The sequence below is a fragment of the Girardinichthys multiradiatus genome, chromosome 18 (assembly GCF_021462225.1).
Source record: "Girardinichthys multiradiatus isolate DD_20200921_A chromosome 18, DD_fGirMul_XY1, whole genome shotgun sequence".
NCBI lineage: Eukaryota > Metazoa > Chordata > Actinopteri > Cyprinodontiformes > Goodeidae > Girardinichthys > Girardinichthys multiradiatus.
In genome coordinates this window covers 42,426,914-42,449,635 of record NC_061810.1, presented here as the reverse complement: position 1 = coordinate 42,449,635, position 22,722 = coordinate 42,426,914, and the positions used below count along the sequence as shown (strand labels likewise).

At 40.2% G+C, this 22,722-nt stretch overlaps 1 protein-coding gene across 2 annotated transcripts in view; it reads right to left on the bottom strand.

Moving 5' to 3' along the window:
* Positions 1-982: 982 nt before the first annotated feature.
* The window catches only part of arhgap35a (Rho GTPase activating protein 35a), a 91,620-nt gene continuing 69,880 nt past the window's right edge, over positions 983-22,722 (bottom strand). For both annotated transcript variants that reach the window (XM_047391030.1, XM_047391029.1), the window contains exons 4-7: positions 15,541-15,618; positions 12,628-12,756; positions 8,126-8,231; positions 983-4,392 (exon numbers count right to left, since the gene is read on the bottom strand). In XM_047391030.1, coding sequence (XP_047246986.1) covers positions 3,912-4,392; positions 8,126-8,231; positions 12,628-12,756; positions 15,541-15,618 — 794 coding nt within the window. In that variant the 3' untranslated portion in view covers positions 983-3,911. The remainder of the gene's footprint in view (positions 4,393-8,125; positions 8,232-12,627; positions 12,757-15,540; positions 15,619-22,722) is intronic.

Below are 22,722 nucleotides of genomic sequence, written 5' to 3'. Positions count from 1 at the left end.
TTATCTGTTCTTTCTTTCTAGATGAAACAACTAAAGGAGCTACATCCATTAACATTTACTTTTCCTTCCCATAGAAAGTACTCCTGGATCAGTGCTTCTTTGTTCTCTGCTCTGTTCTCTCAAACCCCCAGTCGGTCGTGACAGATGGCCGCTCACACTGAGCCTGGTTCTGCAGGAGGTTTCTTCCTGTTAAAAGGGAGTTTTTCCTCTCCACTGTCGCTACATGCATGCTCAGTATGAGGGATTGCTGCAAAGTCAACGCCAGTGACTGTCCACTGTCTCTACATGCTCATCCGGGAGGAGGGAATGCTGCAAGTCACTGACTGGATGCAATCTGCTGGGTTTCCTTAGACAGAAAAACGTTTTATTCAATTTGAATGAATAACTAACTTTGACTGCATTGTTCAATTGTTAGGATTAATAGGAATGTATGTACCTGACCGTTGTGAAGTGCCTTGAGACAACATGTGTTGTGAATTGGTGCCATATAAATAAACTGAAATGAATTTAATTGAAATTAGTTGGATGATGCAGTAGCTTTTGCTCGAGCAGTTCTTTAAATCTGTTGGTGGAGTATTATCAGGTGGCAACAGATTTATTTTCATCTCTCCCCATTTAAAAATGTCTGCACTGTCGAAAAGAAGTTACAAACCCAGACAAAAATCTGCATCTTTTTAAGTCTTAGTATAAGTACATTTATATCTGATGTCTTTCTCATATTTTCCTGTTGCGTGTTTTTTATAGCCTTGTGGTAAGGAGAACATTACCTCAACATCTGATGTCACCTTTAAGTTCATCATTAACCTGACAAGGAGTTGAATCCTGAACTGACTGGTTTTTTATATGATGGAAATGATTAAACAATTTTATTAAAAATATGTTAGTTTTGTGATTAATTTTTTATGTTCTGGAGGATTTAAGATTCCTCAATAAACTATGTGTTTCGCATGTCAGCTGTTGGAAACAGACAAAAAACAAATAGTTTAACAAGATTTGATTTATTAACTATAATACAGATCACATAAGGCCTTGCTGTATACACCATTCCCACTGACAAATTACCATACTCAGCAAATAAAGAGTTTTTGTGTGACGTCATCTTTTCACTTTACAGTACTTCATTTATATATTTTTTTAAAATCACTCTCACCATAAACTTCCCTCACCTCCTATTTATTAAATTTTTTTTAACTTTATATCATCATCACCACTTCAATAGTACAAGTGTTGAAGCCCTCTTCCTTTCTGTTGGGAAGAAATCATGCATTATACTGGGCCAGTCTCTCCATTGCGTACAAATAAATTGCAAAAGAAAAAAATGCAAACAACGCCTTGTTTTTTTTTTATTCTTAAAATTAATCACGAAAAGAAAAAAATGTTTCTATAACCACTGACTAAAGGGCAAAGTGTTATATTACTCTCCCCAACATACCAATAACAACCATTTGAATATAGTGTTGCTTGTTTCTTAATTTAACTTAGACATCTGTCACCAATCTTGCAAAATAATCCAACAAATTAACGCAGCCACAATCAGTTTCATCACTGAACCAAAGTTTAATATCTGAATGCAACTCTTCATTAAATTGTCACTTTGCTTCCACCCTTCCTGCTTATTTTTTTTTCCTCCAGGCCTTGGTTGCCACAGTCAGTTCAGTATTAACAGGTTGATGTACAAAGGGAACACCATCCATCGGCGTTCTCACACAAGTACCAGTGGTCGGCCCCCTCCTTCCCTCTCCATCTACCAGATGATGATCCCATTCACCCGCCGTCTACCGCCACCCCACACTCCCTCCTGTGTGGGTCTCTCTTGCACTTTTTCCTCTATGGATCAGTATGGGTTACCTGGACGAGCTAACAGCGTTACACTGTGGGGTAAATGACCACAAGCAGAGTCACATTCCTTCCAGTTACATTTGACTGGATCTCATGTCATACACACACACAAACACACAAAGTGAGTGAATAAGGTGAACTGATAAAATCTCCCTCAGTGTTTACTGATTGGTTGATTAAATATATTTTTTGTCTGTCTTTTGCAGGAACACCCAAACCGCCTTTAATGGGAGCTCAACGATTCTCCTACAGCTGCATCTTGGTTCGGTTTCTACAGTAACGGAGGGCTCGGTTGAGGAATTCAGCGATGCTTCTCTCGGGTCGTGCAGGCAGATGAATGGACTGTCTGTTCTCTCTTTGCTGTCTCTTTTGGACAGGGGATGAAGCGGCACACAGTGGAGTTGAACTCTTGGTGTAGTGGTTATAATTCATTTCTTGCCCACCAAGAAGAATGGATGAGCCATTTTCTTCCAGAATGCCTGAAGCTGTATCCACTGCTGAGGACTGGAGAAGTGGCTAACAATTATTTTCCGAGGATAAAACACCTTCCAGCTTAGATTCTCTTTCCTGCTTTTGCTAAAATATGTTAAAAGAGAACAGAGCTCCTTTCTCTAGCTTTGAGCTGGTAGCAAAGCAGAAAACTGAAACATAATTAGCAGCTACATAATCTGATTTCCTATAATCTTGATTCATTTTTGATTTCGAGTTAAAATTGCTTATTTTTAAATCTACACTAAAACAGCTATTTTCACTTAATTTAAGATGATTCCACCTAATTTTGACAACTGCACCAGATACTACAGAAAGCACAGTAAAAAGAAGGTACTACGCCCATGCTTCCGTGGCGTGATACTGAAGTCTTCCTCTAGATGTCAGTGTTGTGCTCCCAGAGAGGAAAGTGGACTGACAACAAAAATGGCTGTCACTTTAAGGCAGCCCCCGACTGAAAATGTGCCTCAGAAAAGTTATTTTTTTCATAGAGAGAACAAGGTCCTCTCTGTGAAAATCTGCAGCAACACAGGTTTGTTTGTAAAAAAAAAAAAACACCACAGTGTGAAAAGAAACATGACAGGGAATGGCTCAAAACTGGAATTATTCCTGCTAACTGTCAAGCAGAGGGAAATTCAGGTTAAACACACTGGATAAAAATCCCGGATGCAGGTGCACGCAGACACAGACTGGCATGAAGTAAAATTTGCACCAATCAGAAATTTCACATGTTCAGTTGAATTTTATATGTGTAAAGGGGAATGATGTTCAGCAAACAAGGAGGAGTTTTTTTTTCTTCCAAGAATTCAAAGGGCGTGTCAGAACCCATAATCCTGCCCAGTAGATCCAGTTGGTTGGGACTTTTTTTTTTTTACTTTGCAAACCGCCGTGATTAAACCTGATTTTGCCTCTGTTTCATTGTGTGCATGTGTGTGTATGTATGTATGTATAGGGCTGACAGATAGGAATTTCTCAGCCTCTTGGGACAGAACATTCTGTCAGGTGAGTTTTAACACGTGTTTTCTTGCGTAAGTCCTCTAACACAGCGGTGAAACACATGTTCAGAACTCCAGTTCTCCGGGGTAGTCCGTTACAGCAGGTGGGCTCTTGAGTTGGTCGGTACATTCCCCAGATTGAGGATTTTACTGTGGTGTGCGTGCCTGTGTGTTTGGAGTGAGCCCCCTGAGTCCCTTCAACAGCAACTGCCAACTCATCACTCCTCGATAGTGTGTAGATTCACTAAAAGGCAGGGAGGGTGGAACCAGTGAAGAGACAGAGAGAGACAATGGGATAGTGTCAAACAGGGAGAAAGTTCATCCAGTCAGTTCAGAGGCTCTTTATTGTTCCTCATTGTTCTGTTTTCAGAAACCAGCAGAGGCTCAAACACCTCAGACTTTTTCCCGAACATGTCCCTTCCTCTCTGTGCGTACCGCATCTCACTCAATCTTTCCCAATTTTGATTTCCTTCTTGGATTATATCTCCCAATCTTTCAAACTTCAACCAGTTTTATCTTGAACTCTTAAAACTCATCTGTCATTATCCTCCAGCTTTTTTTCCCTTCCTTGTTTCCTTGATCCCTGGTTCACAGCGTGTGTTGCTCAGCCGGGGAGTGATGGGGGTGCAGAGAGTGTGGCAGCAGAGTCGGGATCGTGGACTGGGGAGTGGGTGGTGGGGAATGGGAAGGGGACCTGTGTTGATGGTGGTGTTGGTGGATAGGAGGACCATAATGAGGTATGACAGGAGGGGTGGCGGGGAGGACGTAGGCAGTGGGGGGCGGAGCTGACGAAGTGGAGGATGAGTAGCCACCGGCCATGCAGGAGTAGGCTGAGGTCCCGCTGCCCCCAGAGAGCGTGGAGTTGGGGGAGCTGGTGAGGCCGTTGGATAGGGGCTGATTGTAGAAGAAGAATGCACACTGGTGGATGAAGCTCTCGATGATTGTCTGGTGGGTGCGGGTGGCAGTTAGAGCATCCATGGTGGTGAAGTCGGGTCTCATTAGCGTGGGCCAGAAACAGATGGACAGGTTCTCACTGGTCATCAGGTTAGACTTGCTGTTCTGACTCACCCTGGGAAACATAAACATATAAATATCATTATATTGAGAAAAAATCCTCTAGAGGAGAATAAGAGCGAACTGTGTCACATTTAACCTCAAGTGTATGAAGAGTTTTCTCAAAAATACAGTGCAGGCATTCATATTCCTTAAAATGTTTGCTATTTTAGAATGGCACAACCATAAACTTTAATCTATTTTATTGGGAAGTAGTGCATAACTTTGAAGTGGAGGGAAAACAATACAAGGTTTACAAATTTTAATTTACAAAAAAACTGAAAACTGTGGCATCCATTTGTATTCAGCCTGGACTGCCCCCCGTCCCTGCTGAAGAAAAGCCTTCCCACTGCACAATCTGCTGTGTCCCCTCCACGTCTTCTGACAAGCTTATGGCTTCCACTCATCAGTTTTCCAATAAGGCCTGAATAACTGTTCTGTCAACATATTCTACTACATTAGCTTTGGATCTGTGCAGCTCCTCCAGAGTTAGCATGGGCCACTTGGTTGCGTCTCCATGAGATAATCTAAGATTGGGATATTGCTTTATAACCCAACCCTGTATAAACATCTGAGGGCTTCAAAGAACATATAACTGGTAGAGTGATTTTACTAATGAGGGGATTTCTAAAGGCAATTGATTACAATTGATTTTATTTCAGGTTATCAGAGCAAAGGAAGCTGAATATAAATTTGTGGCTGCAATGAGACAAAAGGTCAATAGGTTCAAAGAGGGGCAGAAATACATTTACAAGGCACTGTGGTAAAGACCAACTGAAAGTCAGTTCCTTTTTATGGTTTACCACACAGACATAACAACCCTTATGAAGGCAAAACACTCCAAACCTTTAGCATGCACACAGTACGACAGTGAGTGAAAGATCATGAAGCAAAGATCAAGACAAATGGCAATGTTTACCAAAAAATATTTTCTCCAATATCAGTTGAGACTAGACCACTGTTATATGCTTTTACGTGAACAATAATCCCTTTGTTCTCTTTAACATGGCATTGCCTTTGAGAAAAATACAATTGATGTAACTGCAAGCAGCTCACTCAGATACTACGCCTCTCACTGCAGACAGCACAAGCAGTGAGATGTGTACCAATTGTAGAGAAACATTCTGCTTTTCGCAGTGCAGTACTGTCAACTGCTGCTGGATCTGATGCCTCAGCAACGCACAACAGCAGCAAATCCACAACTCTCCGCTAAAAGTTGCAATCTGAAGCGAAGGTTGACCACAGCTTCTTTAAATGTGAAATGGACCACACAGATATAAGCTGATAAGATAAAAACTCACATTATTATTGAAATATAGTAAAAATGTTCTACGAATGGGCCAAGTTAGAATCCGACATAGATCTAATACTGGAGATTAACCATATTTACAATCATATTCTGTAGGATATACAATATAAAAAGTATTTTCAAGAGGTGAAGCACAAACACTTCTAAGAGAGTAATTGTCGACTACTCTAGGAAACGGTTAATGTATTATACAATCTTTTATTCCTGCCTCACAAGTGCTCCTCTTTGCTAAAAGGCAGCATTTCAACATATTCGTAAATGTTCCGGTCTTTTTAGAAAAGTAAAACTGAAGCTGCAGCGCGTTATTCCATTAACCTCAATTCTCATATACAGAAGAGTAAATGACGACCGTTGCTGAAAGGGTAAAAGATAATGGAGGCCCTGCTTAAACATTATAGCAACTGGAAGGTGAGTTGGATAAGCTTCTGTGATGTGATAAAGTCCAACTGAATCCGTTTTACTATCTTCATAGACAGTAAGACAAGGGCAGATACCATTAATTCATTTTTAAAGATTATTTTGTGGCACTAGTGGCTTTTTTGACCGTATTCAGGCTGGAATTGAGCAGAGAAAGGGGGAAAGACCTCCAGCAGAGGTCTCAAAGTTGGGGATCAAATCACAGCAGGCAGATTTCTAATGTCAAGTAATTTACACCAGTTTTAAAAAGCAAAACCAATGCTCCAACAGTTTTAACTACTTATAATAAGACACTAGATAGAGTACTTAAAGTATTATAAAAAGTTGTCCTCCTAATCCTCCACATCTGTCTGAATGCTGTCAGTCAACTGTGTATCATGGCAGAAATAAAGAACCTTTCCTTATTAAATAAAAGGCAGAGCTTGGATGTTTCTCCAGCCATGAATCTTTTGATTTAGAAACAAAACAAACATTGCTTAATACCTATGAGAGGTGACACGGTGCTAGTGACATAATTTATCATATTTTATAAGAATTACCTGGCCAAAAACAGGGATCAGAAGGAAACTAAATGGGAATAGAGTGTAATACAAAGGTTTCAGATTATAACATCCGACTGAATAAAATTTTTCAAGAGTCACGAGCATTTTTCCTGACAATTTATCACCATAATTAATAAAAATACTCAACTACAATGAAAACTTACCTAATTTATCATGGCCTAAGAACATGGGTAGGAAATAGTTCGTTGACAGGTATAAAACAGAATAAGATAAAATGGCAATGTCCATGCAGCTAACCTGACGAATTACCAGGCTAACATCAGTTAGTTAGTCTCCCAACATTAGATTACAAACTTATAAGAGTATATTTTGGACAATAAGCACATTTACTATAGAATTACTTCTAAACCTGGAGTTTTTTTTCAGCATATTAGTTTAGGTTTTCTACCTCGCCGACATCAGTTTTATTAAAAAATACATTTTAGGGAGGCCTGATGGAGGTTTAACAGAAATTTTTACCCGAACACTTTAGAATAAACAGTGATTTTCTCAGTCATATTTAAATATATTTAAATGACACTGATTTTACAGAGTTTTCAGAGATGATGATGATAATAATAATAAATACTACTATTATTATTAATATTATTTAAGATTAATAATAACAATCTGTAACAACAGAATAGCAATAGCAATTGACCTATTGAACTACAAACAAATGTAACAAACCAATTTAATATACCATGGATTATTGCAGTAAAACTGTGGTATTCTTTCTAAATGGTATCATACTTCCACTACCTCATACCAGCCAATGCTTACAGTGCAAAACAAGTTGGTTTGTAAAAACACAGCAAAGTAAAAATATATAGATCGGGGCATATATCTTTGGAACAACATTATGAAAAGTATATTTTTATTAGCTATAAGGAGCAAAGTTGCTCAGATAAAACTGAAGCTTACCTTAATGGAGAGAGCCTTTTGTTTATACAATGTTTACACCCCTAAATACTCCAATTAAGTAGGAATAACATCATTATGTCAGTGTCACAACGTCAAAAACTGACAAATGAAATTTACCATGTTTACAGGACTTATAGGTCAAACAGAAATGTTGGCTGTTACAAGCATGATGTAGTTTTGGTACTAGTTAGCCTCCATACATCTTGCCAACAATGCCAAAGAAATAAGGACACTCCTTAGTGGAGGAGAAATCAAAAAAGACATAGAATAGAAGCATGCAACATTTTACATGCATTGCTTCACTTCGAAATTATAAATATTTATATTTAAATGAATGTACTAAACCATTGTTATTGTGCAAAATACAATGAAACAGCCACAATATCACCACACACTCTGACTCAGCTGGAGTAAAAAAAAAAAAAGAAACAGGAAACGGTCTCATACAATCCATTCGCTTGTTTCAGTGACATCACCTGCAGGTCACCTGACTGGGTGACCAGCTGTGGAGTCAGCACAGCTGCCAGAGGCCATCTCTGACCCTGCCCATCACTCACTTGTTCAAATGGCTGATGACATATTTGAAGACCTCGTAATTCTCCCGGGGAAAATGTCGCAGGACATCCTTCATTGTCTGAAAGCGTTGCTCCCTGTCGTTGATCTCTGAATAATCGGCACAGAAAGATGACTGGTTATAGAGGAAGGAGTACAAGCAGCTGAAAGAAAAGATTAGAGGAATTTGAGGAGATGTCTAGGGATTTAGAGGAAAGGGTACAAAAAGATGAATAGGGACAGAGGGGAGTACAAGTGAAAAAGACGTTCGAATGCAATTGGCTTTAGGATTATTATTATCTGCAGATGGTAAGGCAATTTGCTCCTACAACAGAGCAAAAACATTTTGAGACCCCACATTTGGACACATAAACTTTAGGAGCGCATAATTGTGAGGTGGAAAAAAACGATGCATGTCTTTCAATGTTGTTTAATAAATGTAAATAAGTATGGCATGAATTTGTATTCAGCTCTCCTGCATCCACACTTTGCAGAACTACCTTTCAGCAAGCTCATTCAGATTGGAACAAGAGCATCTATGAATCCCATTTTTGCTTGCACAGATTTTATTTGGATATAGGTCTGGATTTTCACTGGGTTATTCTAACAGAAGAACATCATTTCATTAAAAGCACCCAACTGTAGCTCAGGCTGCGCTGGTGTAAATGGAACCTCCGCCCAGTCTCACGTTTTCCAGCCTCTCACAACTTTGCTTCAAGGTTTCCCTGTATTTAGACCCATCTTTTTTCTCATCAAGTCTGACACTGACACAACATGTTGTTGCCATTACAACATTTTACCATGGGGAGGGTGTGTCCAGGGGGATGTGTGGTGTTAGGCTACATTCATACTGCATGCAAATGTGGCCCAAATCCGGCTTTTTCATCACACTTAAAAAAGCCCAATTCCGATCGTTTCACCTCTAAAAAATCCAAATTGTGCCACTTTCATTGGTGTTGCTAAATCAGATACCTATCTGCGAGTTTACAAAGCTTATGCAGTCAGAACGGTCATGTGGCATGTCATCCGACATTTACGTCATTGTCGTGGCTCCGACTATGCATTCACACAGACGTCTCTGCAGAAGCAGCAGTCACTGCTCCACAAAAGGCCATTGTTAATAGTTGTGCTCTCTTTTTAGCTTACCTTTCTTCATCTTAATGATGTGGTCATAATATTGTCGGCTCCTATTGGTCAACTAAATCAATAATAACACAGAGATGCCAGCATCCATTATTACTTCCGTAAACAGTGTGCTGCTGTGTGACGTCTACATTCTCCACCTGCGGGTCGCTTTGGGTCATGAACCGTTCAGACTGAAGTCTGATGGCGGTTGTATTTAATTAGTAGTACATGACTTGTGGCAGTGGCTCGTTTCTTACCAATATTCAGTTTAATCCATATTTGTGAAGTTAATCTTTATCCTGTTGACATAATCTGACCTGAGCTGTGGATCTCTGAAGGTCCTCCAGTCCCCATGGGCCTCTCTTGCCTGCTTTTTATAAATAATTTACCTGCCCGATCTTTCAGTTTAGCTGGAGAGACATGTCTTGGTCGGTTTGAATTTGTGCCAAACTCTTTTCATTTACAGATGATGGATTGAGCAGTTGTCTGTAAAATGTCCAAAGCTGCTTTAAACTTCTCCACAACATTATCCCTGACTTGTCTGCTGTTTTCCTAGGTCGACCTGACAAACCTCTGAGGCCTTCATAGAACACCTGTGGTTATATTGAGATTAAATAAAAAGAGGTGCACGGTGCGTTGCGTAGCGGTAGAGCATGCGACTCATATATATCCAGGATTTGGTCCTTGCTGTCCTTGTTTCGAGTCCCGACAGCGGCAATGTGTGCTGCATGTCTTCCTCATCCCTTTACCCCGATTCCTGTCTGCCTGCTTTCAAATGAAAATAAAGGCCACTAGTGGCACAAAAAATTAAATAACACTATGTCCTCTTTGCTGCAACACCAAAGCAGGAAACATCTGTTGCAGCAGCGAATACTCGATTACTGCAATAATCTCAAGCTGCAGCCCTACTCTGAAGGCAAATTGATGTACAAGATTTTATTTAGGGCTATCCAGGTAAAAGGGGCTCAATACAAATGCATTTTTCATGTGAAAAACTTTTCATTTCGTTTCTCAATTCTGTGCTACTTTGTGTTGATCTATGGTATTTCACAGAAAATACAGATAGAATTGAAGTCTGTGGTTGCAATTTGACAAAATGTGAAATGCTAAGGGAGTCAAATGACAAATGTAAGAAAAGAATACTCAAGACAAAAGACCACACACTTTCCATACATCCATCCATCCACTATAGCAGGGGTCCCCAAACCCTGGACTCCGGTCCAAATCCAGACCCAGAGAGCATTTTGTCCAGACCACGAAGCATTCTCTCATTTACTATGTAGATATAGACATTTTATTCTTGCCGCGTCGAACCTTTGAAGAGACGCGATGGGCAGCTTTTGGGTCGGCGACATTCTGGTCCGAACTCCAAGCCATTGTTGTACGCCAACCGCCAGAAAACGACAAAGAAGAAGCAGCTATGTGGGGACCTTGAACACAGGTTGCTAATGCCCCTTTTCCACTGGCTCGCTTTAGACGGTACCGCTCCGCTCCACTCAGTTTCATTCTACTACCAGTTGTGTTTCCACTGACCCACTGACGGCCGGAGCTTTGGCAGCTGAATTTCCGCCTCCAGCCGTCATTGTAGTGTGCTGTGCTGCTATGGACATTATAGTTAATAGCAGCTAAGTTACTAGTTTGGGAGCTCATGGTTGCTCAAAGTTAAATGACTTGGTGGGTAAAAGAAGATGGCTTTGTCAAAAATACATAAAGAGTACTATGAAAATCACACATTTATTGATGAATGGACAGAAGCATATGCTTTCCTTTTAACTTCCGTCGGGTGCAAGGCCAGTCAGCCTTTTATGCTGGACTTATAAAGAGTGGAAATCTAAAGAACCAAACATAAGAACTTCAACCAAAGCTATCCACCTGGGTCTGATGGTAATACAAGGAGAATAAATGAACTGAGGGGGCAGCACGAGTGAGCTACATGGCTGATAACACAGCATACACGAGCATACGTGTGTTCACTGTGAGTACAGTGGATTTTAGGAAAACACAAAAAGCCTTTGACTGACTGGGAAATGATCAGAGTGCATGGAAGCTGTGGCAGCAACACTTTTAGATGGAAAAGAAGGACAACTTAAAGAAAAGGTGAAGCAAATTGCCATGCCTGCCACAAGCACAAGGAGAGCAGAATTGTTATTCAAAGATGTACAGATCCAGCTCACGATGCCATTCACAGTGCGTTTAATATCGGTACTTAAAATTGGATTGCACTTGTCTGTTCAGCAGATAATTTCATGGGCAAATTAATAATTGATCAGTAGTTAAAAATACAAAAACTCTAGTGTTAATTAAATGTTAAATAAAAATGAAAGAAAACATAGTGTTTGGATGAGGGAGGTAGTGGACCTCTTGATATTTTAGTTGGGGACCCCTGCATTACAGCCTTCTTCTGCAGATTACTGCAAACCACACACAAGCACAGGGTGTGCTCAGCCTGACGACAAGGAGGAATGAGTCAGAGAAAATGACGTCACAAGCTAACACAGTCCCATCCTGCGTGAGTGTGAGCGAGCGAGGCAGAACGAGCAGATGTTCCCCAGCATGATTTACAGCCAGAGAATCGAAGTTTGTATTCCTACAATGAGGTCAGCTCAGATCAAAAACAGATTTAAAGCAGGATCCCTTTACAGAGCATCAGTTCCCTCCTGTTACACATCCATCACAAGAGATCAAAACTTTACTTCCTACAGCTTATTTAAGGTAACGGCACTGAGACAAGATCAACCAAAGCCCACACACTTACACGCTAGATCCTAAACGCCTCGTCTCCACCCCTTTGTGTGGCATCACAGGCTAAACTAATTCTGAGGATGTCAACCCTTGTTTGTGATTTTTCTGCTGCAGAATGAAGGCTTTGGTTCCCCCTTTCCCCCGCTCTGTGGCTGCAGGAGGTTTATCAGGTCTCTGTCACGGATGAAGGGTCTCGATGGGGCCGTTGGAAAAACACACACGCATGCCGAGCTCGGTGAGTGACAGCAGCCATGCGGCCCGCGGGTAAATCTCTCCGGCACGATGCAAGGCTAAGCTGTGCTTTAAATCTCCATTTTGACAGATTACAAGACACAAAGAGGAAAAAGCACACTTGTTTATCTACCATATGACCATTTTCTTATAACTTCATTCAGATCCCTCCATCACCACCACGTCCAGTCATCTCCACATCATTTTTCCCCAGAGCTTTAAATATTCTCCCCTCGCTCTCCTCTTTCCTTCATTTTTACATGCGAGAGGTAAATCTAATTCTCCACATGGATGGATTTGGATTGTAGGAGTTTTGCTTGTAGGGCTGAAGAAATGTTAAATCCAACACAACTGCTAAATCTGCCTCTCCACAGATCCTTCTCTCTCACTGAAAGCTCTGAGGACTTACTGAAGGCCTCGGCCAGCTCCGGCTGCATGCTGTAGGGCACCAGGGGCTCGGGGAGCTCTGAGAAAAAGGCCTTCATTGCTCCTGCAACTGTATTGATGCTCAAGTCCTTCTCCAGATCCAGGTTATGGTCTGTGGAAGACAAACACCACACAAGAAGGTTAGAGTTCTGGTCAAAAGTTTAGATACTCAAGTTTGTGTGCATGGGCCCTTTTTTAACTTGGGCCTATTTAATGATTTATTTAAATCACTCTTTCCAGAGTGGATTAATTATACAACACAACTTTAATGGATTTTAAAAACAGGAATTGAGTTTGAATTTATTGTCATTTTTTTCTCCAATCCACTTCACGCCAAAAGGTCTAAAATGTCTGAACTCGACAAGGCCGAACCCTGTTAACTTTGTTGTTGATAATGATTTCAGCTTGTACTTTCTCTTTGGCAGCATACAAAACAATTTGTTTGATGAACTCTGTATAGATCTCAAGAGAATTTTAGATTTACAAAAAATAAGAATTGCAGGTTCCACATTGCCAGTGCTAAGGTTATTTGGATATAAAGTGCCTTGCGAAAGTATTCGGCCCCCTTGAACTGGTCAACCTCTTGCCACATTTCAAGCATCAAACATAAAGATATAAAATTCATATTTTTTGTGAAGAATCAACAACAAGTGGGACACAATCGTGAAATGGAATGAAATTTATTGGATGTGTCAAACTTGTTTAACAAATAAAAAACTGAAAAGTGGGGCTTGCAATATTATTCGGCCCCTTTACTTTCAGTGCAGCAAACTCACTCCAGAAGTTCAGTGAGGATCTCTGAATGATCCAATGTTGTCCCAAATGACTGATGATCATAAATAGAATCCACCTGTGTGTCATCATGTCTCCGTATAAATGCACCTGCTCCGTGATAGTCTCAGGGTTCTGTTCAAAGCGCAGAGAGCATCATGAAGACCAAGGAACACACCAGGCAGGTCCGAGATATTGTTGTGGAGAAGCTTAAAGCCGGATTTGGATACAAAAAGATTTCCCAAGCTTTAAACATCCCAAGGAGCACTGTGCAAGCAATCATACTGAAATGGAAGGAGTATCAGACCACTGCAAATCTAACAAGACCCGGCCGTCCCTCTAAACTTTCATCTCGAACAAGGAGAAGACTGATCAGAGATGCAGCCAAGAGGCCCATGATCACTCTGGATGAACTGCAGAGATCTACAGCTGAAGTGGGAGAGTCTGTCCATAGGACAACAATCAGTCGTACACTGCACAAATCTGGCCTTTATGGAAGAATGGCAAGAAGAAAGCCATTTCTCAAAGATATCCATAAAAAGTCTCATTTAAAGTTTGTCACAAGCCACCTGGGAGACACACCAAACATGTGGAAGAAGGTGCTCTGGTCAGATGAAACCAAAATCAAACTGTTTGGCCACAATGCAAAACGATATGTTTGGCGTAAAAGCAACCCAGCTCATCACCCTGAACACACCATCCCCACTGTCAAACATGGTGGTGGCAGCATCATGGTTTGGGCCTGCTTTTCGTCAGGAGGGACAGGGAAGATGGTCAAAATTGATGGGAAGATGGATGGGGCCAAATACAGGACCATTCTGGAAGAAAACCTGTTGGAGTCTGCAAGAGACCTGAGACTGGGACGGAGATTTATCTTCCAACAAGACAATGATCCAAAACATAAAGCCAAATCTACAATGGAATGGTTCACAAATAAACATATCCAGGTGTTGGAATGACCAAGTCAAAGTACAGACCTGAATCCAATTGAGAATCTGTGGAAAAAGCTGAAGACTGCTGTTCACTAACGCTCTCCATCCAACCTCACTGAGCTCGAGCTGTTTTGCAAGGAAGAATGGGCAAGAATTTCAGTCTCTGGATGTGAAAACTGATAGAGACATACCCCAAGAGACTTGCAGCTGTAATTGGAGCAAAGGGTGGCGCTACAAAGTATTAACGCAAGGGGGCCGAATAATATTGCACGCCCCACTTTTCAGTTTTTTATTTGTTAAAAATGTTTGACACATCCAATAAATTTCATTCCACTTCACGATTATGTCCCACTTGTTGTTGATTCTTCACAAAATCACTGTGGGATCTATGTGGATGAACCCAAGTCTGCTGAGAGAAAACTACGCATTTTCCCAAACTGCTGTATTGATCCATCTTAATGGATTACTTCCAGATATAGGTAACTTTAATTAAACTATTCTAAGACAAGCCTGACTTCAGGATAATTTTAAATAAAACAAACTTGATTAAATAGATTTATGAGATTACATAAGGTAACAGAAAATTGGAGAAAGCAAAACTAGAAGAGTAGGGGTAAAATAAATTTTTTTTTATACTATAAGGTAGTATGTATTTAAAGAAGAGTTACAATTTCAAGCTTAGTTTCTTTGGCAGCTACATCTCCCTGAATGAGTATTACACACAACTTCAGGGATGAAGCAGCCTCTGCACCGTTAATTGACTCGTCCCTCAAGCAAAAGGCTTCGAATGATTCAATGCAGATTTTCAACACTGGTTAACAAAGTTAAATTTAACCTCAGCCAAGCGCAGACACACACACACACACACACACACACACACACACACACAGGCTATCTTAGTCTGTTATCCATCATGACAGCAACATGCTTCATTAACCAAACCAATTTGGAGCCAAGTACCTGCCCTCACCAGGCAGACACACATTCAGTGCACTTGTACACGTGTGATGTGCACACCGGAGCAGGTACACAATTGATGGGGCATCTCTGCAGTCTGAGAGGAACTGAAGGCCAATTAATACACCCTGCTTAATGAAGGAAATTGCAGGAGAAAGAGGTAAACACAAACATGCATCTTTATTGCATCTGCTTCACACTAAGTGTGCACTAAGTTCAAACAGGGAAGTACCTACCTTGTTCGAACTGTCGCTGCATGCCCTCGATCTCCGCCTTGTTGCCGCTGACCCTGTAGATTCCCTCTGTGCTCAGACCTGGATGCAAAAGACATGGAGAACTGCTTTCAACTCAGTGTTCATTTGCAAAACGTTTATGGCAAGTTACCTCAAAAAGCCAATCTGCAGCTTACAATTAAAGGCTCTTCATTCCAATCACACTATTAAAACTATTTATTATACTTATGACAAACTGATAAAGGAAGGCTAAGAGCTCATAGGCTTACAAAATGAGGAGCAAAAAGATTTTGTGACCCTTGCATGTACTTCAGGAGTTTAAAGGTGTAATAATATATACATATGTTTAAAGTGACAGAACAACAGGCTGACAATCTGCAGCAACTGAACACAAACAGAGGAAGGCTCTTTCTTCAGTCAAATTAATAGCAACTAAAACTTTTAATAAGCACACATTTTTTATGTTGTTGCTTTTGTTAGTAGAAAGATTCATTCCTTACTAAAGTTAAAAACAAATACAAGAGTCTTCCAATTTCAAATGACAGAACTTCAGTTTATTCAGTGAGTCATCCCAGGCAGACTGCATGTTGGACTGTGTTCCTTAGCAATGAACAACTAAAATTAGACTTTCTTTTAAATATGTTACCAGAGGCAGATAGAGGTCAAAAACAATGCTCAAATAAAAGTAAAGTTACTAGTGTGAAATAAAAGTGACTAATTTAAAATGAACTTTGAGTTCTTTAAGTAAAAGTAATTTCTTCGTCAGTAGTTTGGGGTGGGGCTGCCTCTATAGCTCGACCTCAGTTGCTCCTTACAGTTACAATTCAACAGCTTTTGCTCACAGAGACTCAAGGAATCATTAACATGAACTTTAAACAAAAAGTATTAAAAAAAAAAGGGTTGGTGCCAACATATTTTTCTTAAAACCTACAGATCAGATGTTTTGATATAAGTTTCCATGAGAGATAGAAAAGCCTCGCCAGCATATTGCCTACAAAATATTATCAATCAGAATCAGGACCAGAATCATAATCAACTTTAATGGACAAGTTTGTGAGTGCAAACAAGAAATTTGACTTTGGTTTCCACCGCTCAGATCGTATATAAACAGTAAAATTTGTTTAAATGACATGTCTTAATGATTAAAAAGACAAAAATCACCAAATGCATGTGAATGCAGCCATAAACAAATATATTTTATACTCGTGTCAAGAAGTCCTGTGGTTTCCTCTCTGTCGGGATGTGTATTGGTTTCTGTATTTTGTACAGGCTTTTCTCCTTAGTGCTGTCTAATGTGAGTTATATACTGATTAGATTGGTAACAAACAGTTACTGGACTATAACTTTATAATTTATGTAAGATTCTATGTGAGATTTTCCCTTTTTGTTATTGTTATTTTCTGTTTACTCAGTAAGAAATGTGATTTTAAATGTAACTGAGTACAATAATCAAAACGTACCCAAGTTAAAGTGCATCTTTTCAAATCTACTTTAAATAGTACAAATGAACAACAATTCTGCTCAATTACAGAAATCTGAGTAAACTTCAGTAAAGTAATCATGTAACATAATTCAAATTATTTTATAAAATGTGTTTCTATTTTCTTTTAACTACTAGGATTACTTTAAATGCTAAGCTTTATATGCTAAGGTTAATAAAGTTTTAACGGTTGCCTACACCTACCTACACTGGGTTGTTAAGGTTGGGCTTTTTCCACATTTTCCATAGTGAAATTATAATCCTGGAATAAAAATTATTTTATTTTAAGGCTTTATACAGATCTTAAGTCTTTACCAGGAATGCCACTAGTTGGAGGAGGATGCTGTAACTACCCTGATGCTGTATAGTTTTTTTAAAGGGGAAAGCAGCAAGTGCTTATTTAGAATAGCCTACACCCTGATGTACCTCAGCTTCAGTCATAAAGTACAAAAAAAACCTAAGAATCCGATATTATTTACAAACAAAGTAGACCAGATTTAAGCTGTTTTACATCCATGAGCTTAATTTTCACTAGCCAGGATAATAAACCATGGGTCACTCAAATATGTTGCATAATTGATGATTATTGTCTCCCAAAATCGATAAAGACACATGGAACCAAGTTAAAGCAGGACAGTGACAGTGAGAACACAGATACCTCACCGCATTTTAGCTATCAATATTTTCCACCAAATTGCAAAAAAGAATAAGGTTTCAATTCTCAGTCTTGAATTACATTCCTCACTCGCACTTTGGGGGCAACTCGGGGAGACGAAGGGTATTCCAAAGGGAGTGAGGCACATAGGCATGGTCAGAAAAGGACGATGAAATAATGGGAGAGGCATGGAGGAAATGAGAGCTCTCAGTCGAGGCATACAGCATCGATCTGCGCCTTCTGCCAATCAATTCTCCACAAAAGCTCTGCAAGTCAGACGTGGGGAAAGCAGGGATGGGAGGAAAGATAGGGAGAAGGAGTGGTTGAGAGGAGTGGAGTGGAAGATAGGGACAAAGTAGGAATAACAAAGAGGAAGATTCCAACTGATGAAAGAGGAAAGGAATGGAAATAAATGACGTGGAAAAGGGTTTAGGGGGGTAGTCTTTGTAATGTTTTAAACTTTTCCATTGTTTGTACTGATTGTAATTTCTACAGCAGGGGTCTGCAACTCCAGTCCTTGAGTGCCACTGTCCTGCAACTTTTGAATGATTCCCTGCTCCAACACACCTGAACCAAAAGGCTGAAGTGCATCCTTAGCATGTCAGCAAGTTTTGCAAAACCATGGTTCATAACCATTAATTTGATTCAGGTGTGTTGGAGCAGGGAAGCATTCAAAAGTTGCACGACAGTGGCACTCGAGGGATGGAGTTGCAGACCCCTGTTCTAGATCTTCTAGTTTCATGCACCAACTTAAAATAAACACAATTGAAACTTGATAATATTTCTTACTGTGGTGACTTCTCTACCAGCTATGAAGTGAAAAGAAAAATGGCCATGGAGCTGCAAACTTTGACAAACAGCAACAACAAAACAAAAAAAAAACTCTTAAGGGTTAGCGGCTGCATTTCTGCAGCATGTTACAGCTTGACACGACACCAGCTGATCCCACATCAGCTCTGCTCCCGGCCTTGTTTCCATGGGGTGGGGGCCAGCAGCCCCAGAGACGGATTTCAAAGTTCACTATGGAGACAGGCAGTCGCTGGGTGCTGCCCTTTTCGTCATTATGGCGGTCCCCACCACCAGCAGATATGCCTGTGCACGCTACAGCACATTCATCACCTGGGGTGCCCGTGATGAACAGAGAACCCTGAGACTACCGCGCAACGACAAAGCTTGAGCTGAGAGGAGATAACAGCAGTCAAAACAGATTGATTTTATATGGCTGCTTTTCTGCAAACTCAGAATGCCTTGAAGAAAAAAAAATTACGGCATCCACTTCTATTATTCTCAAGGACAAAAGGAAAGGAGCAACAAGGAACAAATAAGGGAGAGATAAAAGAAAGGAAAAAGAACGATAAATAGCTGGGACATTGTATTTCAAAAGGTTGCTTTTAAAACCAACCAAACCATAAACTATGACCTTGAACATGTATTAAGGAGTCCTCTTAATTATTCTGAACATAATCAAACAGTTAATTCAAAAAATTACAGTTAATTAAAAAACAAGAAACACCTACAATATGTAGGCTTATTACACACAGAAAGTTATTTTTCAGGCAATTATTTCTGGTAAGCTTTAATGCAAAAATGTTCTGCTATGGCAATATCATGGCTCACACAATCCTGAGGAAGACTTGACGTTTGTGCAGCAGTCAGTCATTGACAACCTCCAAAATATTAATATCAACTTGAATTTATTTTTAATGTGGAAAATAATATACATAAAGTATTGGGGGTGTTTGTGAGGGGTGGAGTATACAAATAAAATAAAGCAAAGAACTATGGCAAAATGGCAACAATATATCCACATATTCACTGATATACTTTACATACCCAGAAAAAGCGTAGGGGGCAGTGTACACTTGTTTAATTCCACCTCTTTACAAGTCGGTAGTTATATCTGTTGCTTAATATTATCTGTAACATCTGATCAAATGTGTCATTGTTAAAAGAAACTGGTTGTTCTTGGAATTTTGTATTCAAGCATATTAATAGAAAGTTGAGTGGAAGAAAAAAAAAGAAGGTCAAAAAGGTGCAGAATTACCGGGGATATCCACAGCCTTGATCTGATTGTAAAGCAAAGTATCCAGTATCCTCCTGAAAGATAGACGTCACAAGTCTTAACTGGGCTAAGGAGAAAAAGGACTGGACCGTTGCTCAATGGAACAAAGTCCTTTTTTCACATTAAAGTAAAGTTTGCATTTTATGAGGAAATTGGCGTCCCAGAGTCTGGAGGAGGAGTAGAGAGGCACAGAACACTTGAGGTTCAATGTGACGTTTCCACATTTAGTGATGACTTGAGATCATCTGTTGGTGTTGGTCCACTGTGTTTTATCAAGTCCAAAGTCAGTGCAGCCATCTTTCAGGAATGTTTAGAGCACTTCATGATTTCCCACTGTTGACAACCTTAATGGAGATGCTGATTTCATTTTCCAGCAGACCTTGGCACCTGCCCACACTGCCAAACAAACCATTACCTGCTATAATGACCATGGCTTCACTGTGATTGATTTGCCACCAAACTGGCCTGATCTAAACACAGAGACCTATGAAGTATTGTCAACCGGAAGGTGAGAGACACCAGACCAACAATGCAGACCAGGCTGATCTTAAAATAAACATTGGCTTCCTGAACACCTCGGCAATGCATTAGGTTGATCACCTCCATGCCACGCTACATGGATGCAGTAATTCATGCAAAGGGGGACATGAACAAGTGCTGAGTGCATATCCTGTACAGTGCATGGCTGACAATTCTGTACTAAAACGATCTTTTTGATGGTCCTATTTAATATTAAAATTTTCTGAGAAATTCAATTTTGTGTTTTCATTAAATGCAATCCATAAACATAAAAATAAACAAAAACAATTATATCACTCTATCTGTAATGAACCCATATAAGAGTTTTACTTTTTTATGTTTTTATATATGAATTAACCTGATGATATTCTAACTTTTGCTTTTGTTCTGGGATCGATACACACATTTTGCACCAGAACACATTCACCTCTGAGAGATAGAAAGCATCTTGTTTCTGAATGGTACAATGGCTGAACATTCCAATGATGTTTTTATCTGCATATTTTCATTTGAACAGATGAATGTGGCATCTTCAGTCATCTGGAAACTGTACCCAAGCATAACTCAGACTTGTGGAGGTCCACAAGTCTCCTGATATGTGGACTGTTTCTTTTGATTTTTCCCAGATTTCACACAAGGAATCAGGGTGTCTGAGTCGGTGCCTTAAAATACACTTGCCGGCCACATTATTAGGTACAACACGCAAGTACCGGCTTGGACATCATTTTGCCTTCAGAAATGTCTGAATTATTTGTAGCATAGCTTCCACAAGGTGTTGGAAACAATCCAGAGATTCTGATGCCTGAGGCTCCTCCATATCCTGCAAATTTACTGTACTATTCCAGTGTCCAATATCAATCTACCAACAGATTCTTGAACTACAATAAATATTATCCCAACACACAAGCAGCATGAGTTTCAGGTCTCTGTGCCAGTAATATACAGGGGTTGGACAATGAAACTGAAACACCTGTCATTTTAGTGTGGGAGGTTTCATGGCTAAATTGGACCAGCCTGGTAGCCAGTCTTCATTGATTGCACATTGCACCAGTAAGAGCAGAGTGTGAAGGTTCAATTAGCAGGGTAAGAGCACAGTTTTGCTCAAAATATTGAAATGCACACATGATTATAGGTGACATACCAGAGCTCAAAAGAGGACAAATTGTTGGTGCACATCTTGCTGGCGCATCTGTGACCAAGACAGCAAGTCTTTGTGATGTATCAAGAGCCACGGTATCCAGGGTAATGTCAGCATACCACCAAGAAGGACAAACCACATCCAACAGGATTAACTGTGGACGCAAGAGGAAGCTGTCTGAAAGGGATGTTCGGGTGCTAACCCGGATTGTATCCAAAAAACATAAAACCACGGCTGCCCAAATCACGGCAGAATTAATTGTGCACCTCAACTCTCCTGTTTCCACCAGAACTGTCCGTCAGGAGCTCCACAGAGTCAATATACACGGCCGGGCTGCTATAGCCAAACCTTTGGTCACTCATGCCAATGCCAATCGTCGGTTTCAATGGTGCAAGGAGTGCAAATCTTGGGTTGTGGACAATGTGAAACATGTATTGTTCTCTGATGAGTCCACCTTTACTGTTTTCCCCACATCCGGGAGAGTTACGGTGTGGAGAAGCCCCAAAGAAGCGTACCACCCAGACTGTTGCATGCCCAGAGTGAAGCATGGGGGTGGATCAGTGATGGTTTGGGCTGCCATATCATAGCATTCCCTTGGCCCAATACTTGTGCACTGCCAAGGACTACCAAACCATTCTTGAGGACCATGTGCATCCAATGGTTCAAACATTGTATCCTGAAGGCGGTGCCGTGTATCAGGATGACAATGCACCAATACACACAGCCTGGTGAAAGATTGGTTTGATGAACATGAAAGTGAAGTTGAACATCTCCCATGGCCTGCACAGTCACCAGATCTAAATATTATTGAGCCACTTTGGGGTGTTTTGGAGGAGCCAGTCAGGAAACGTTTTCCTCCACCAGTATCACATAGTGACCTGGCCACTATCCTGCAAGAAGAATGGCTTAAAATCCCTCTGACCACTGTGCAGGACTTGTATATGTCATTCCCAAGATGAATTGATGCTGTAATGGCCGCAAAAGGAGGCCCTACACCATACTAATAAATTATTGTGGTCTAAAACCAGGTGTTTCAGTTTCAATGTCCAACCCCTGTATATGTTTTAAAGCTTGCCGTTTAATGCAGCTAAAAATATTTAAAGACAGCATAAAGATGTTCTGATAAAGTCATTAAGAGATTACAACTAAGTTGGTTCTCAGCCAAAGCAGATGTAGTCAAATGCAACTAACCTACGTTGTTCAGATGGAAATTATTTATTTATTTTTTACCCCACATTTTTCTATTATGTCAGATAAGGAAAAATCATGTTTCAATACATCCAATTAAATTAAATCTTTTGAATTAACTTCAAATAAGCTAACAAACTAAT